General features: G+C 36.3%; 1 protein-coding gene across 1 annotated transcript in view; it reads right to left on the reverse strand.

The window, feature by feature from the left end:
• Nucleotides 1-20,219, reverse strand: part of LOC121368221 (urocanate hydratase-like) — a 52,057-nt gene that overhangs the window by 26,757 nt on the left and 5,081 nt on the right. Inside the window, exons 2-13 of the mRNA XM_041492855.1 lie at nucleotides 18,317-18,447; nucleotides 13,804-13,957; nucleotides 12,512-12,640; nucleotides 11,978-12,039; nucleotides 8,490-8,556; nucleotides 6,716-6,772; nucleotides 5,054-5,140; nucleotides 2,296-2,447; nucleotides 2,036-2,144; nucleotides 1,699-1,769; nucleotides 1,046-1,143; nucleotides 351-459 (exon numbers count right to left, since the gene is read on the reverse strand). Of these exons, the coding sequence (XP_041348789.1) occupies nucleotides 351-459; nucleotides 1,046-1,143; nucleotides 1,699-1,769; nucleotides 2,036-2,144; nucleotides 2,296-2,447; nucleotides 5,054-5,140; nucleotides 6,716-6,772; nucleotides 8,490-8,556; nucleotides 11,978-12,039; nucleotides 12,512-12,640; nucleotides 13,804-13,957; nucleotides 18,317-18,447 (1,226 nt within the window). The remainder of the gene's footprint in view (nucleotides 1-350; nucleotides 460-1,045; nucleotides 1,144-1,698; nucleotides 1,770-2,035; nucleotides 2,145-2,295; nucleotides 2,448-5,053; nucleotides 5,141-6,715; nucleotides 6,773-8,489; nucleotides 8,557-11,977; nucleotides 12,040-12,511; nucleotides 12,641-13,803; nucleotides 13,958-18,316; nucleotides 18,448-20,219) is intronic.

A 20,219-nucleotide genomic window follows, 5' to 3' on the forward strand; every position in this document is an offset into this window, starting at 1 on the left:
TTTTCTTCAATAAAGCCATTTATTTTTTTGTTTTAACTGTATGCAATATTATCAGGGGAAAAGATGCTATAGGAATGGTTGCTGTGATTTGATCATCTTTCTTGTCAGTATATTGTTTACCCAAAATGCAGAAAATGACTTCTGAAAGGTTGGGGTAACCTGCCTAGCAGACTCAGGCCCCTATGGGTATTCAGAGCTCTCAAATACACAACCCCCTTAGAGATTCCTGGCAACAGGCTTGTAATATATTAATACAAAAACCCATTAAACACAAGTATCAGGTCTCTTCATAAGCACATTTGTTGGATGTCATGACAAAAAATAAAACATTCTATTAACACAAATCCTACCTGAAAGGCCCAAAGCCAAGGGAGAAAATATCGCCCATGATATCCTGTACATAAGATGGGTAGCGGAACTTTGTACCATACAGTCCACTTTCCAGTGTGACATCAGCTCCTAAAACACACATTAAATGGGCTCTATCAAAGCTGCATAATGGTGGCTTCACATCAAAAGTAAACCTATTTATTAATTTTGTTTTAAAATGTAAAGATGAAATATCTTCAATTACATGCTCATAAAGATTACAACCAATAAATTTCATTTACTAGCAGAAAAACACTTTTTGCTGGACTCCCCCCCCCCCCCCCCCCCAACACACACATAATTCACTGTTTCAAAAAGTATGTTTGGAATCAATTAGTTGTGGTTATTTATCATAAATAAGAATACAAACAGTAAAATATGGCACTCGATAATAAACCTTTAATTAATTCATTTATTTATTACTGAAATAAAATAATAATATAGAAAGTACCAAAATATAAACTATTAATGGCTGCTACTGAAGGAGTTAAAAAAAGGTCTGGAATGACATTGTAGTTAAATGCAGAGGATGTTTGTATTCAAAGTGATTTCATAGACATTGGTTTTGTTCACTTATCTACAAGCACTTATCAGCTTCTGCTAGTTATAGGTCCTGAAGTATTATTCAGATTAGATAAACTGTTCCTGAACTCGATTAATTTCCAGTGTAACTCACCAGCTCTGCTGCACTCCAACAGAAAGGCATTCCCATAATCCCAGAAAAACATCCCATTATCAGCTAATTCGTTTATGGCTTTTATCTGTCTTCGTAGACTGCAATATCCAACACATTATTTATGTTTAACACATTTGTTAAAATTCACTCTACAATTTATCAATGGTTTGTACAACATTCTTAATAATAAAGTCAGGTTGTATCACAAGATGGCACCAGCTTCATGTCATCTCAATACTAAAAGGTTAAAAAAAGTTAACTAAAGTTTGGGAAAATAGTGGATTTGTCAAATAAATAACGATGGCATCCTTGTTTTTGAATAAATTTTGGAATATTTAGTGTAGGTATTTTCAACAACACTTTGTGGTGCTTACATGAAAGCAGAATTGGAAATAGTACTTTTTATTCGTTACTGGGAATATTCAGTAAAATTTAAATTGTATGGCTCAAGAGTATAATTTTATTTAAAAGTTAACCTTTAATGCCAAAAACTTGCCTAAAATGTGATACGTCTTCTGCAAATATATCTATACTCTGTATCTAACATGAACGGATATGTAGTAATATGAAAATTAATAGAGCACTGTTGGGTGATGACAACTTGTCAAGTTATAGAACAGGTTTTGACAGGAGGACACCAATGAGAAACCAACCTTTCTTGTACCAATATTTTAAACTCTGCTGGCTTCTCATGCATAAGACGTCTTGCTTCTTCATAGCTCACCTGAATACGAGCACAAAGCACTGATCATAATAATCAACATTGATTTTCTTTCACACTTATCTTACATGTTCAACTCTTCCAACAATATATTAGCATAAGATTTTAAACATTATTTACCCACATTGACTGAAACTAATCATGGTACTTTTACCATATTTAATACTAATTTCAAATGTATAGCACCAAGCATGGTGGTTAAGTGTAACTATGATAGACAGGAAAGCAGTGAGCACTGAGGTAAGTGTAATATTTAGCATGTCACTAACCTGCACTGGGTAATATCCACCTTGAAATGGGTTGTGACAGGACGTCTGATCCGATCCCATATCAATCAGTTTTTCACCTGTCCTTTTGTAATCTTCCGCAAGTTTTTCCCTGTTAAACACATTTTAATTATAAAAACAAAAATCTCAAACTGCAAATTTTAAGCATGCATCTATGGTTTGCAATGTCATTTGTGTGGTTTAAATAGATGACAACCGACTATATAATGTAAATTGAAGGGATAAGACAAACTATTTCCTACCAAAGATGGACAACATTTCCATGGTACGCCAGACTGAGAGGCTGTTTCTTGGTGCGGTACTCCCTAATGATGGCCACACATTCGTCAAGGTCAGTCGTCACTTGCATTACCCAGCCCTGTTTGTGCCTTTTGTGAAGAGCTTCACCACAAACCTGGTCAAATTATACAACATGTTCTTTGCTATTAGCCCACAATATTAACTGAACTGCATACCAGTTATATGCCAGTGAAAACCAAAATAAATTTGAAATTTTGGCCATAAAATCTTCCAGAGATCTTTAAAGGAATGCTTAAGCAAGGCTTTTGGACTGGTATGCATATTCAAAGATATATAATGTACATTATTGCTTAATATCAACAAGTATATTATTATATTTAATTAATAAAACGGTTAAATGTGATGGCTATTAGATACAATGAGGGCAGCCATTTTGTTCCATTCCAGTGAAAACGCCCTCTGGCGAGCTGGTGGTTACATAACACTTAACGCGTAACACCAGGAATGAGCCTTAAAACTAAAGAAAGACAATATACCTGGTTTTTGCGGGATGATAAATAGTCATACATTGCAATGTTCTGTAATAATATACATCCCAGTAAGCCAGCAATGTATATATTATTTTTCAATACAAAATAAAACAGCACTGTCAAAGTCAAATACAACAAGTCGAAATAATTAACCATGTTTTGTCCATGCATTAACCTATGTACTGAAATGATACACAGAGTGTTTTCTTAGTTAATTGGTCAATGCTGTTAGTTGCTTCTACCTGTGATTCCTGATTGGCAGGTGTGTATTTGATTGGTAAGCAGACGAGCCAATTAAATGACACTGTCTAGACACAAAAATACATACCGGTATTGTGTAATATTACCTGTCGCCTTTAAAATGGTAATGGACATGGTTTATTACTGTAAATAGTTCTGTAAAACTATTGATTAAGTAGACTTTCCCATCTAAAACCACAGAACTTACGTAGTCCCAAAGAAAAGAAAATTATCACTTGGGTATCGTGGGGTGTCGTTTTTGCTCCAACGTAGCATATCAATAGGCCTAATAGTGTACATTTTCCTTTGGATTATTTAACAGAGAAAAATATTATAACCCCATTTTGTTCCGTTAATGCAACTTGAAATATATTTAGTTAAATAGTTTATTATATTATGGCGTCATTTATGTTGTTTTACAGGTTGATCAAAGAGAAGTGCCTTGTTGAAAATTAGTGCTTTTGTTTACACTGTACATACAGGAGATGGTCAGGAGCTGACGTCATTTCGCCCTAAGCTAGCTGTCCCAGACGCCTCAAAAAGAAAAGAAAATGGCTGCCTCCAGTTAGCAGGATTAATCATGTTTTTTTATTAACACTAAAGTTACGCATTTTTCATTTGGTAAAGTGTCAGTATGTGTTGGTGGTCCGGGTGTGCATCTTTCCAACACATAAGGCTCTTGCTTTAGTTTACTCTCACTTTAATATTTGACCAGAATCAATTATAAATGCACAGCCGAAAGCAAAGATTAGGCTAGGCTAATGTTGTTGAAAAAGTTCAGATTTATTTTGGTTTTCACAGGCAAATAACTGGTATGCAGTTCAGTTAATAAATGTATATAGTATGTTCTGGGTTTTCATTTTTAGAATAACACATGCTTACATCACGTTAATAATTTTAGTGTTAATTATTATGATTTTATTTTCTATCTAATTCATTGAATGCAATAAGGAAAATAAATACTAGCACATAAGTTAGGAAGTTACATTTTGTTCATTGCATCATAGCATCTGTAACAAGATTCATAATAATATTTGTAGCTAAAATCGGTTGACAATTAACATCTGCCAAGCAATGTCTATTTCGTCTGCACATGGAAATTGCGCTCTGTCAAGTGACACTATTTTACTTCACATAACACACTTGCCACCCCTAAGAACAATAGCTGTGAACTTTAAAGTTTTGTTTTCCCCTCACTGTCCTTTTCCTTCTCTCTTTTATTTCCATCTCATTCTTCCCAGTCTGTCAGCTCCTCCTAGCTTTAAACTTCTTTCATGGTCTACCTCCACATCCCAGTCCTTGTCTCTCCAACCGCGACAGGTGCTTGTCTCTTGTGGCTATCCGTGCCACACACTTGTCATTTCCCATCAGCTTTAGCTGTGAGCTTAGTTTTATCATTTCGGAAAGTGTTCAGTAGTTACTTCTGGCATTGTTAAGAGGCACTTGTAACCACCTACTATACTCCTCTACTACCAACGGATTTTTTATTAATTGTAGATCATGGTATTTCCAGCAATGATTAACATTAATAACATTATGAAACAATAAGATTTTTGTTTTCTCTGAGGATAAGCCATGTGCAACAAACTGTAAAATAGTATTGATAAACACAACCACATATTTGTAACAATACAAAACTAATACATTTAATTTTACAACATTCATACTGAATGTTACTGTATTATTATTATTATTACTATTACTATTACTATTATTATTATTATTACTTTAAAATACATGTATAAACAAATGAAATATATACAGATACATGCATTAGCATTCTTTGTTATGACAAAGAGTGAGATTGACTGTCTACTAGGTATTTGTAAAGTTTACTGTTGATTATAATCTGGAAATGGGGCTCTAACGGATAATTGGTTGAAGCAGTTATTAGCATACTGGGACTATACATTTAAGTGGATTTGACTGTATATACAATTATTACAGATATACATAGTGAGGTCTGTCACAAATATTAAACCTCCAATACCTCTGCCACAACTCCAACACATCCACAAATGACAGCTGCCTTGGCTTGGGCCCCACTCATTCCTCCTAGTCCTGAAGTGACAAACACCTGCAATGTGAAAATATTAGTGCAAACACTAATCAATAGCATATCATCGCAATTAGAGGCCATCCATAAAGTATGTAAGCACAAAATCTGGGATTTTAAAAAACCTCTCCCCTCATGTACACTTTTTGTTTGTTTGATCATTACAACAAACCTACGCCCTCAAACCCATGTACGGGCATACATCTATTATCCAAGCAAAAAACAATGTCAGATACAATTGGGTGCTTGAATTGCATACATTTACACCAATACTTTTCATGTATGTACTATGTCAGTGAACCCACCACCCCCATCCCATCACCGTCTTGTACAGTTTTAATATGAAATGTCCGAACATCCTCTCCATCTCTGGACATGTATACTTTATGGATGGCCCCTAAGAATACATGGTCATCAAACTAAACCACAAGTTTGGTTATTTAAAAATATATAAAGAGTTTTAAAGTAACACAAGTCAATGTAACAAGTGATCTCCAGTCTGATACACACAGAACCTAGACTTCAACACCATGCTGACCTCCAGTCTGATACACACAGAACCTAGACTTCAACACCATGCTGACCTCCAGTCTGATACACACAGAACCTAGACTTCAACACCATGCTGATCTCCAGTCTGATACACACAGAACCTAGACTTCAACACCATGCTGACCTCCAGTCTGATACACACAGAACCTAGACTTCAACACCATGCTGACCTCCAGTCTGATACACACAGAACCTAGACTTCAACACCATGCTGACCTCCAGTCTGATACACACAGAACCTAGACTTCAACACCATGCTGACCTCCAGTCTGATACACACATAACCTAGACTTCAACACCATGCTGACCTCCAGTCTGATACACACAGAACCTAGACTTCAACACCATGCTGACCTCCAGTCTGATACACACAGAACCTAGACTTCAACACCATGCTGACCTCCAGTCTGATACACACAGAACCTAGACTTCAACATCACACCAACCTCCAGTCTGATACACACAGAACCTAGACTTCAAAATCACACCGACCTCCAGTCTGATACACACAGAACCTAGACTTCAACATCACACATACCTCCAGTCTGATACACACAGAACCTGGACTTCAACATCACACATACCTCTAGTCTGATACACACAGAACCTAGACTTCAACATCACACCGACCTCCAGTCTAATACACACAGAACCTAGACTTCAACATCACAGAGACCTCCAGTCTGATACACCCAGAACCTAGACTTCAACATCACACCGACCTCCAGTCTGATACACACAGAACCTAGACTTCAACATCACACATACCTCCAGTCTGATACACACAGAACCTGGACTTCAACATCACACATACCTCTAGTCTGATACACACAGAACCTAGACTTCAACATCACACCGACCTCCAGTCTGATACACACAGAACCTAGACTTCAAAATCACACCGACCTCCAGTCTGATACACACAGAACCTAGACTTCAAAATCACACCGACCTCCAGTCTGATACATACAGAACCTAGACTTCAACACCACGCTGACCTCCAGCAGACTGATTTGAGTGAAGTTCGGTCTTTTTTATTCTTACCTTTCCATGAAGATCACTTGAACCAAGATGCTTCCGTGCTGCATTCAAGATTGTCAGCTGTAAATTCAAAGTATTATGCATGTAACAAAAAGAAATTCTTTCAAATACCATGAAAACACAACTTGTTGTTATCCATAATTGATCAAATAATCATAACAGAAATGATAATTTTAAAAGAATCCATTGAGGAATAAAATTGAAAAATTGAGGAATAAGCTCATTATTTCACTCTGGATTTTTATTCTTTTTTCTAAACTGATTCAAACTGTATGTATATATTTGTAATAAAAATATGAAAATTGATAATGCCACATTGTGTACATTATATACTCACTACAGTGTCATGAACAATGCCTTGTTATGTACATTATATACTCACTGTAGTGCCATGAACAATGCCTTGTTATGTACATTATATACTCACTGTAGTGCCATGAACAATGGCTTGTTATGTACGTTATATACTCACTGTAGTGCCATGAACAATGGCTTGTTATGTACATTATATACTCACTGTAGTGCCATGAACAATGGCTTGTTATGTATGTTATATACTCACTGCAGTGCCATGAACAATGGCTTGTTATGTACATGGTATACTCACTGTAGTGCCATGAACAATGGCTTGTTATATATGTTATATACTCACTGTAGTGCCATGAACAATGGCTTGTTATGTACATTATATACTCAATGTAGTGCCATGAACATTGGCTTGTTATATATGTCATATACTCACTGTAGTGCCATGAACAATGTCTTGTTTAATACATGATATACTCACTGTAGTGTCATAAACAATGCCGTGTTATGTACGTTATATACTCACTGTAGTGCCATGAACAATGCCTTGGTATGTACGTTATATACTCACTGTAGTGCCATGAACAATGCCTTGTTATGTACGTTATATACTCACTGTAGTGCCACGAACAATGCCTTGTTATGTACGTTATATACTCACTGTAGTGCCACGAACAATGCCTTGTTATGTACGTTATATACTCACTGTAGTGCCACGAACAATGCCTTGTTATGTACGTTATATACTCACTGTAGTGCCACGAACAATGCCTTGTTATGTACGTTATATACTCACTGTAGTGCCACGAACAATGCCTTGTTATGTACGTTATATACTCACTGTAGTGCCACGAACAATGCCTTGTTATGTACGTTATATACTCACTGTAGTGCCACGAACAATGCCTTGTTATGTACGTTATATACTCACTGTAGTGCCACGAACAATGCCTTGTTATGTACGTTATATACTCACTGTAGTGCCACGAACAATGCCTTGTTATGTACGTTATATACTCACTGTAGTGCCACGAACAATGCCTTGTTATGTACGTTATATACTCACTGTAGTGCCACGAACAATGCCTTGTTATGTACGTTATATACTCACTGTAGTGCCACGAACAATGCCTTGTTATGTACGTTATATACTCACTGTAGTGCCACGAACAATGCCTTGTTATGTACGTTATATACTCACTGTAGTGTTAGGAACAATGCCTTGTTATGTACGTTATATACTCACTGTAGTGCCACGAACAATGCCTTGTTATGTACGTTATATACTCACTGTAGTGCCACGAACAATGCCTTGTTATGTACGTTATATACTCACTGTAGTGCCACGAACAATGTCTTGTTATGTACGTTATATACTCACTGTAGTGCCACGAACAATGCCTTGTTATGTACGTTATATACTCACTGTAGTGCCACGAACAATGCCTTGTTATGTACGTTATATACTCACTGTAGTGCCATGAACAATGCCTTGTGGTCCAATGTAACAAAAGCTACCTGCTGTCATCTGACCATACCTGTGAACAAATGAAGTTGTGTTCAGGCTAGTACATGTCATTTTTTAGTCTACCATTTGGTAGTCCATTAACTACCAGCAATAGAGTCTTCTCAAGATGCATCACATACATTATGCAAGAATTAAAGTCCCACACATGAACTAATTTTATCAGATTAAATAAAGGTAGAATAAACTTCTACATTCAGACTGTAGATCTACTGAGTATGGTTCTCAGGTTGGCTTTTAGAAGATTTAATTACAATATTGTTAGTAATGTGGCTGTTGAACTGGTATATTGAATGCACAAATGAATGAATTAATGATGGAACCAACAAACCAATGAACCAACGAACCAATGTTTAATGACATCATAGCATGAAAAACATATCAGCTATTGGGTGTGAAACAAAGGTATATGATGGTCAACATCAATGTAAATATTATAAAATTATCCATACAACACAGTGTAAAGCACTGTGAAAGAGTCACATTCATGAAAGACACTATGGTGCATATCAACATAACACAACAAAAATAAAATCTTCAAAAACACAAAAACAAATGCTATGCCCAGACCATGCAAACCACGCTGTGTAAACATAAACCATTATTGCACTAGACTACATATTTGAAAACATATGCTTACAAAACTAAAATCTCACCACTCTCGAGGCAATTAAACAATAAGAATGTGTTTCTTACATTGTAACACCCATTGCAAAACGTTTCTATTACTGTTGAACAAGCATCTGTTCTGACAGTGTTTCTTACATTGTAACACCCATTGCAAAACGTTTCTATTACTGTTGAACAAGCATCTGTTCTGACAGTGTTTCTTACATTGTAACACCCACTGCAAAACGTTTCTATTACTGTTGAACAAGCATCTGTTCTGACAGTGTTTCTTACATTGTAACACCCACTGCAAAACGTTTCTATTACTGTTGAACAAGCATCTGTTCTGACAGTGTTTCTTACATTGTAACACCCACTGCAAAACGTTTCTATTACTGTTGAACAAGCATCTGTTCTGACAGTGTTTCTTACATTGTAACACCCACTGCAAAACGTTTCTATTACTGTTGAACAAGCATCTGTTCTGACAGTGTTTCTTACATTGTAACACCCATTGCAAAACGTTTCTATTACTGTTGAACAAGCATCTGTTCTGACAGTGTTTCTTACATTGTAACACCCACTGCAAAACGTTTCTATTACTGTTGAACAAGCATCTGTTCTGACAGTGTTTCTTACATTGTAACACCCATTGCAAAACGTTTCTATTACTGTTGAACAAGCATCTGTTCTGACAGTGTTTCTTACATTGTAACACCCACTGCAAAACGTTTCTATTACTGTTGAACAAGCATCTGTTCTGACAGTGTTTCTTACATTGTAACACCCACTGCAAAACGTTTCTATTACTGTTGAACAAGCATCTGTTCTGACAGTGTTTCTTACATTGTAACACCCACTGCAAAACGTTTCTATTACTGTTGAACAAGCATCTGTTCTGACAGTGTTTCTTACATTGTAACACCCATTGCAAAACGTTTCTATTACTGTTGAACAAGCATCTGTTCTGACAGTGTTTCTTACATTGTAACACCCACTGCAAAACGTTTCTATTACTGTTGAACAAGCATCTGTTCTGACAGTGTTTCTTACATTGTAACACCCATTGCAAAACGTTTCTATATATACTACTCAAAAGAATTTAAGGGTCAAAAATTTATAACCAAATAAGTTTCAGAGTGTATTAGATTGATGATGTAAACTACACCAAATTTTTTATTTATTGTTCCATATTTACAAAAAACCCACAAATAAACGTCACTGTATACAAGAAAGTCACATGACATGCTGTCAAAGTTGAAAGTTGTCAAACATGGATTTTACACATTAGAACATTCGTTTAATAGTGTGTGAATCCACCCCTGGCGCGAATACACTCGACACATCGTTGCCTCATGCTGTTGATCAGACGTTTGAAGAACTCTTGGGGAATGGCCTGCCACTCTGCCATAAGAAGTTGACCCAGATCATGAAGGTTGGCCGGAGGGGCATGGTTATCCCGAACTCTCCTGCCTAATTCGTCCCAGGCGTGCTCTATTGGGGCCAAGTCAGGCGAATATGCTGGCCAATCCATCCTGGCGATACCTTGTTGTCTGAGAAAGTCCGTTACCACCCTGGCGCGGTGGGGTCTGGCATTGTCATCCTGCAGAACTGCCCCGCCGCCAATCTGCTGAAGGCCTGGGAGAACCAACGGCCGGATAATCTCATTCAGACAGCGGATTCCATTCAGATTGCCATCCACCACATAGAGGGGGGTCCTGTGGTGGATGGCAATCTGACGCTGACACTGCCACCACCGAACCAGTGACGTTGTCTAACGTTAACGTCAGCGAAGCGCTCCCCAGGACATCTGTAGACACGAACCCGACCGTCGTTGAACTGGAGACTAAACCTGGACTCATCAGTGAACATCACTCGACCCCACTGAACACGTTGCCACCGCAAATGAAGCTTGCACCAGTGACGTCTGGCCGTTCTGTGACGTGGTAGGAGTGGTGGTCGAACAGCCTGGCGACGGCAGTGTAGATTATTGGCTCTCAGACGATTGCGTATGGTAAGATCAGACACTCGAGTTCCAGTCGCAGTCCGCAGATTGTCACGTAATCGGCGTGCAGTGGTTGTGCGTTGATGTAGAGCCATATTGGTGATGTAGCGGTCCTCTCTATTTGTAGTGCTTCGGGGTCTTTCCGAACGTGGACGATTTCGAACAGAATTCGTTGCTTGGTACCGTTGCCACAGTCGGCCAACGACACTCTGACTGACACCAAGTCTCAGAGCAACATTTCTTTGCGTATTGCCATCCTGAAGCCAAGCAATAGCCCTTCCTCGATCTTCGATAGTCAGTTGAAGTCGTACCATTGTCGAATTTGGAGTGTGCACCGTACACGAACGCAAGCTCCAATTATACGGAAATTCAGCATTGGGAACATGGAATACACATGCAAAGCGTGCAAATGAAGCGCTTTGTGAAAAAGCAAGTTATGGGCATTTAGCAGACCTTTCGCTTTCGCCCTAATTTACGTGCAAATGTAAGCATGTTTTCGCCATTAGAACTAGTCGACAGTGTCAATGACAGTGGATTTTAATTCATTTATGGGTTGCTTAGACCCACTTTCGTCAAAATAGAACAATACCATGCGTGACATTATGGTCTAGCTAATATAATTGACATTCAGAAAATAATGTCGAAAATATCGTCTGACCCTTAAATTCTTTTGAGTAGTATTACATTGTAACACCCATTGCAAAACGTTTCTATTACTGTTCAACAAGCATCTGTTCTGACAGTTTCTTACATTGTATCACCCATTGAAAAATGTTTCTATTTCTGTTCTACAAGCTTCTGTTCTGACAGTGTTTCTTACATTGTAACACCCATTGCAAAAAGTTTTTCATACATGTCCCTGGAGGAATAATTTGGAATTACCTGTAAATAAAAAAATAAAAATAAATATAATTTCACAAAACAGGAATTTGATCAACTTGTTTGTACAACCATTACAAACTATACCTCCCTATCTCCCCTATAAAAATAAAAGAAAGTTAAGCCCATTTATCTGCATATAGCATGAAATGTATTACATAGTTGTTTACAGGTTAATACTTAAAAAGCAATTTTGAGTTATAAATCATCAACTGTTAACAAACTGTATTTACATGATATTATTCCCTAAAGATTTTTGGATGTGGAATGGGAGAACCAGAAATCATGGGAACAACTATTTTTCACTAACAAAAATAGTATTTTAATTTATTAACTATATTTGGTGATAGGGACTTTATAATTATATGTACATTTGTGTACAGGCTATTTTTATTACCAGTACTTAACAAAAACTAACAGAACAAACCAATTGATTTTTAATGTGAAATAACCTAAAGATTACAATCAAATTTACCATTCCATTGGTGATGACAGCACGTGGTGCATCTCTCTTGCTGGGGAAAAGTCCCATAGGATGTCCTGAATACAGCACCAGAGTCTGTTCATCTGTCATCTCAGACAAGTAGCTCATGACCAGACGGAACTGCAAAACAGTTCAACTTCCCACATCAAATAATCAAGCCCTTTTTGATGAGCATTATGAGGGCCGACATCCACAAATTGTTATGTCTACTTTTTGGCAAAATTAGTAATGTCCTTTTTCTTTTTTTAAATGTAGTATTTTTAAATTATAGACCATTAACTTGGAGTGGTGGATTGGGAACAATGGGTACCACCTTTATTATAATATCAGTGTGAATATAACACAGCTTGTTTATTAGTGTTCATAAAGATTGGGAGCAATGGGTACCACCTTTATTATAATATCAGTGTGCATGAATATAACACAGCTTGTTTATTAGTGTTCATAAAGATTGGGAGCAATGGGTACCACCTTTATTATAATATCAGTGTACATGAATATATAACACAGCTTTTTTATTAGTGTTCATAAAGATTGGGAGCAATGGGTACCACCTTTATTATAATATCAGTGTGCATGAATATAACACAGCTTGTTTATTAGTGTTCATAAAGATTGGGAGCAATGGGTACCACCTTTATTATAATATCAGTGTGAATATAACAGCTTCATTGAGACTTATGTGGTGTAAGAATGCAAACTTTCATTCACTATTATTCGAATCAAGTGGTTTCCAAACAATTTTTGTTGTTTAGTTTATATTTGCTGAAAGTGTAAAAGGAACATGTCAAACATTTACACAGTTAAGGAAACCATTAAATTTTCATCAACAGCTGTAGGAAAATGCTTTATAAGCTTATGACCTGACCTTTCCTATATTTATTTGGCCAAGGAGTCTCATTTCATTAGCGATGACTTTTTCATCAATGTGTATGTCTAATCTGCTATAGCATTTTCAATTAATTTACCATATAAACAAAAAGAGTGCTATTAAGTTGTATTTGTGTCACAATTTAATTTTTTCTTCCATGTGTGTTTTCTTCAAAATACCTAAATATAGTTGCTAAATAATTTGGCTAGTTGCAAAAAAGTAGTGCAAGTCACGTGTGGTGTGAGTTTAGGCATGGTTTAATTTTTTTAGTTCATAGCTAGACATATGAACGCAAAAACAGTAAACACAATTCAACCTTTAATTGGGTAAACAAGTATGAACCATGCATGATCCTTGATGTCAAAACTAAACATACTGTCTGTGCCATTTTTCACAGCTAAACGAGAAATACCTGTGCCCAATTTGAGAATGCCTGTCCATTGCCGCCATACGTGACAAGTTCATGTGGGTACTGTGCAACATGGGGGTCAAGGTTGTTCATTATCATATGCATCAATGCTGCAGCATGCACACACTTGGCCGGGTACTCGCATATTGGATATGCCCTATGGAAACAGTTAATAAATATTAATAACCCTCATCCTGCCTCATTCTTTTTGCCAAATTTAAAGAATTTTCACCTGTTCTACATTTCTAGTAATATTATTAAAATCTGTGGATATTATAACATGAAATTACAACCATATATACCATAATGATCTACCTATGTAATGATATCATTTTGTAGATGGTTATTTTATTTGTTACCATGGTAACAGCTGCAAATTTCAATATACAATTTTTTCATTAATAATTAAGAAAACTTCAATTAAAAACTACTCTCTTTTTTAAATTTAAGTGTAAGCTATGATTTATTAACCATAGTGCTTGATTTAAAGAAAAAATTAAGTAGACTGCCAAATTGTTTCAGAAAAGTAGGGTGCAAAAATTCACATACTGTCATCAATGCTTTTTTGTAAATCATGAACATAATGTCCCAACATTAACTATTATACATTTCTAGTAATATTATTAAAATTCTTATTCTATTTTAATGCAACTGTCATAACGTAGTTCATATATAATTATAGTATATTATGACAAATTTGTACAGATAAAAGAAACTGCTACAAAAAAACAAGAAACAATAATAAATAATAGCACGAGCCTTTGACGGGTTATTTCTGTTTTTAAAAAAACATAAAATGTACAACAATTTAGCAAATATTTGGATATGTCATTTTACGAATATTCATTGACAGTTCCTTAATTTGTTTTTGACAAAAATGTCAACAGTTTTCTTAGAAAACAATTTTTATATATACAGTTGAATTCTCGGGACTACGTTTTTGGTTTGATCGTTACAGTGTATTTGACCATTCCAAGTTCGATCCAAAGAGATTCTACTGAATATAATATACACACACACACACAGTGAATCCCCGCTGGTGTGACCATCATTGAATAACATCAATCACATTTTACGTTATGTCCATTCAAAAAGACAAAGCGTCACAAATTCTTATGTCATTTCAATATCGAGTAATGCATGTCTGACTGAAATTAAAATTGGGTACACAGTTTACAAAAACACACTGTATTAAGCTTGAGATTATGTGATAAAGAGATTATTATCCTTGTGTGTTTCGGAATAAAAATAATGTATTATGCTTGCCAGAGGTTCATATAAAACAAAAAGAAAGTTTGTTTTGTTTAACGACACCACTAGAGCACATTGATTAATTAATCATTGGCTTTTGGATGTTAAACATTTGGTAATTCTGACTCGTAGTCATCAGAGGAAACCCACTAGATTTTTCCTAATGCAGCAAGGAATCTTTTATATGCACTTTCCCACAGACAGGAAAGCAAATACCACAAGCTTTGACTAGTTATAGTGCACTGGTTGGAATGCGAGAAAAATTCCATCTGAGCTAAATCCTGACCCCTCATATAAAACAATTTTTATTCCTAATATATATTGACGATTCTGAAACACACAAGGGTAATAACCTCTATATAATATGTTTAATTAAGACACTAATATTTAATGTTTAATTAAGACCCAAATATTGATATGCTTGAGCAATGTAGACAACAAATGAAAAGAATGTAACTACTATATATATATATATGTATATGTATATGTATATTTATATACAGTCGAACCTGGTCTAACGGTCACCTGCCTATAACGGCCACTATACATCCCCCCAATGCATTTCCTTCCTTATTTGACCTGTACATAACGGTCACCTGTCCATAAATGGCCAGCGGTCATTATTTTCCACCCAAAATCACAGGTTGAACCTGCTATAACGGTCACAAGATGACTGTCCATGAAGTCGTTTTTAAGTTTATTTTTTGACCTTGGTTATGTCTTTACTTTTTCAATCATCTTAAAAATTATAAATTAAATGTGTTTATATGGCCATGTCTGTAGCTTTGAGTTTATTTTCCATCAAAGTAAAGTTCCATTGTAATTCTCTGATCGTAATCGAAAAACAAACGGACACTCAATAACTTCTGTGACACGCAGTTACTGATGGTGTAATTCGATTGGTTCTCAGCATCCTCACTGAGCAGTAGACGACTTCCCATTGGCTGTACATAATGTAATCTGTATGTATGATCACTCTATTGAGTCTCGAGAAACAAAACAAATGAGGCATTATGTTAAGTGTCTGATTGTTTCTAGCCAGACATGATTGGTAAATAAACATGAATTTCTGAAGGCGACGGTCATTAAAGATGCCCCGTGTTAGGATTATTTAATGACTCATGATCTTAATCAGCTGTAATCAACGGTCATACTCCACTGAAGGATCAGTGGTGACATGAATTTGATGAAACAAACAAGTTAGTTAAACATGCCACATGGGTAATAACCTTCAATTAAACAAAATATCTTCTGACATGGACAGTCTCATGTAATAAAAAAACTTATTTATAACACATGTATGTCTTCTATGTATGTCTTCTTTCTTTATGACAGTTGTGATATGTTTTAATATATGGGTTCTAATTTTGAACCTGTATATAAGGGTTACCTGTCTATAACAGCCACTTCTGTCAGGTCCCTTGGGTGACCGTTATATACAGGTTTGACTGTATATATATATGTGTGTGTGTGTGTGTGTGTGTGTGTTCCTGTGCACTTAATAATTCCATATATAATATAATTTACTTGAAATCTGATCATAAAAATTTCAGTAAATGAACGTGTAACCACTCCCTTCGATATTCTAGCGGTTTCATACTTTGTGATCACAAGTTGCATTACTAGCGTTCTTGGTCACATGCTTCTGTTTGGCGTCATTTTTCTTATCATTGGACTCTAAAACTATTCTATGGATTCTCATCACTCAGAAAAATATGTGTTTTGGTATCTAATCGTCGACAGTGTGATGCCACATCTCCAAGAAAATTAACTGCTACGAACGCTGGGTATGATTGAAGTTAGAATGGCACAAACGTTGTTGCTAGTCATTTTGGTGTCCATTGGTGTTCATGAGAAAACCATGCAGTGTCTGCGGAGATGTTCTAAGCAGTTTAGGGATACTAGGGATCTTTCATGTTTATGGAGTCGACACGTGACATCACGTTAATAAATCGTCAATATCAAGCAGGTACACATATGGAATCATTTGGAAATGACAAGTTTAACATCCCAGTACATCCCTGAGTTAAGGCCAATCAGTAGAAGAACTGTACGCAAGAGAGTAGGGGATCACAAAGTACGACCATGACAGTACATCCATACGCTGTCCAGTTACATCGTCACCTACGGCGCACCAAGCATTGTGTAGACCGCACTTCATGTGCAGAAGATAGGAGAGGATCACTGTACTTTTAACAGATAAATACATCTATGTAAAACACAATATTTGTACATTTTAAAAATATACGTCTCACTGAAATGTTAATGATGCACAGTGTATACATATACACATACACACATACACACACACACACACACACACACATATGTGTGTGTGTGTGTATATATATATATATATATATATATATATACATACATACATACATACATACATGTTTATATGAAATATTACAAAACCTTTATCTTACAATTAGTTATACATGTACATGTACACACAATCATGTTATAATTTTATTATTATGGTACATTGTAAGACAATGATTCAAGCCACCCAACTTTGACATTGCCAGTGATCTGGGTTAATAAAAAGATTTTAAAAGACAACAACAAAAAACACTAATATTTTGGACATGTATACTGTAGTAGTTCATCCAAAAAAATATTACGACAGACATCAAGATGTTGACTTTACAGTTGATCAGTGAAGTGTTGTCTAACTAATGCTATAAAAATACTAAATTACTTTCATTTTAATATACATGTAATGATAGATTAATTATCAGTTACTCAGCAATATCGCATCTGAAGGAAAATATTTTGTATATAAAAAAATTTAAAAAGGTTTGCAGAGGCTGAATCTAAGTTTAATAAAGCTGTCTTCACAGCAAAATTAGTTATTAATTATTGTTTGAAATGTAAAGGTTATACCTTAAAATGTATTTTCATAAAACAATTAAAACAAGCAGATAAAAAGTAACAAAGTAGACTTTAGGCAGTGACCAGCTGTTAACTGTTTTGAATACACAATGTACAGTTTCTGTTTATTTTGTATTTCTACTCAGACTACTTTATGATGTAACACTTTATGGCAATGACTGCACATGGCAATTTCAATATTCTCATGATAATAATGCCAAGATTATGCGAGGAATAGATTAATTGATAAAACAGTAAACTATGGCATTTGCAACTATAATAAAAATAAAAAAAAGTTAAATAATATAAAAATCAGAATGTTTTTATGTTGGCTGTAATTTGTAACTGTAAACAATTCACCAAATAAACAAGCTTGTGTTTAGTGTACCTCATCTCCAAGCTGGGTCTGAATCTGTACATGTAAATGTGGCCATACAAGCGAAGTTCTTCTGCAAACTCTGGGGCCAGTACATCATGTAACGTGGAGGGAAAATAGCGTAGTGCATTCTCAAGAGCTAGCTGAAAGAAAATAAAAGAAAATTTGTTTAACAGCATCACAACACATTGTTTAGTTGGTGTTCATAAGCTAACCTGGACATGTTGACACTTGGTGTAGAACAGAATGAGAGAAGACACTGGTCATATCCCTAGTATGGGACCTATAACTGACCTACCCTTCTCCACAAACAGTACAGCAATTATACTAGATATACTAGCCTTTGACATGAATGTCTACTGGTCTCGTGGCAAGTGGATGTTTGTTGACATGGAGCCTGGACACGTGGCAAGTAGATGTTTGTTGACATAGAGCCTGGACAAGTGGCAAGTAGATGTTTGTTGACATGGAGCCTGGACAAGTGGTAAGTAGATGTCTGTTGTCATAGAGCCTGGACAAGTGGTAAGTAGATGCTTGTTGACATAGAGCCTGGACACATGCAAGTAGATGTTTGTTAACTTAGAGCCTGCACATGTGGCAAGTAGATGTTTGTTGACATAGAGCCTGGACAAGTGGCAAGTAGATGTTTGTTGACACGTAGTCTGAACACATGGCAAGTAGATATTTGAGACATAGAGCCCAGACGTGCGACAAGTAGATGTTTGTTGACAAGGAGAACAACAACTAGTTCCTGGAGGCCTGGACACACGTGGCAAGTGGATATTTGTTGACAGGGAGCCTGGACACATGGCAAGTGGATGTTTGTTGTCATAGAGCCTGGACAAGTGGCAAGTAGATGTTTGTTGTTATAGAGCCTGGGCAAGTGGCAAGTAGATGTTTGTTGTTATAGAGCCTGGGCAAGTGGCAAGTAGATGTTTGCTGACATAGAGCCTGGACACATGGCAAGTAGACGTTTGTTGTCATAGAGATTGGACACGTGGCAAGTGGAAGTTTGTTGACATAGAGCCTGGACAAGTGGCAAGTAGATGTTTATTGACAGGGAGACTGAACACATGGCAAGTAGATGTTTGTTGACATAGAGCCTAGACGTGTGGCAAGTGGATGTTTGTTGACAAGGAGCACAACAACTAGTTCCTAGAGGCCTGGACACATGGCAAGTAGATGTTTGTTGACAGGAAGCCTAGACACGTGGAAAGTAGATGTTTGTTGACAGGAAGCCTAGACACGTGGCAAGTAGATGTTTGTTGACATGGAGCCTGGACACGTGGCAAATGGATGTTTGTTGACTCGGTGTATTTAAATTTGTGACACATGAAAGGGACAAAAGTTTGCATGAAATATTGTGTCATGTCAATTTGCCTTTGGTCCTCACATTAAAGGCATGTTGCACCGACCAGTGATCCATAACTGGTTCAACAAAGGCCATGGTTTGTGCTATCCTGCCTGTGGGAAGTGCAAATAAAAGATCCCTTGCTGCTAATCAGAAAGAGTAGCCCATGTAGTGGCGACACCAGGTTTCCTCTCAAAATCTGTGTGGTCCGTAACCATATGTCTGACGCAATATAACCGTAAATAAAATGTGTTGAGTGCGTCGTTAAATAAAACATTTCTTTCTTTCTTTAAAAGCATGTTGTGCTTAACAGCATACTAAATGTATTCTTTAGTGATGATCTGCAAAGAACAGATACTTAACTGCTCTCCTGGACTCCGTTTCACAACATGTTGTAATCCTAGTTCTGCACATAAATATAAATCTATGACTAAACCACAATACATATTATATATTAACAGTACAATGAAAAACCAGTTTACCCCCACAAGCTAAACAACTTCTTAAAGACAAAACGGGATGTAGAGAAATATATAAATTGTTATGCTACACAAAAACCATTCC

The sequence above is a fragment of the Gigantopelta aegis genome, chromosome 3, assembly GCF_016097555.1.
Source record: "Gigantopelta aegis isolate Gae_Host chromosome 3, Gae_host_genome, whole genome shotgun sequence".
Lineage (NCBI taxonomy): Eukaryota > Metazoa > Mollusca > Gastropoda > Neomphalida > Peltospiridae > Gigantopelta > Gigantopelta aegis.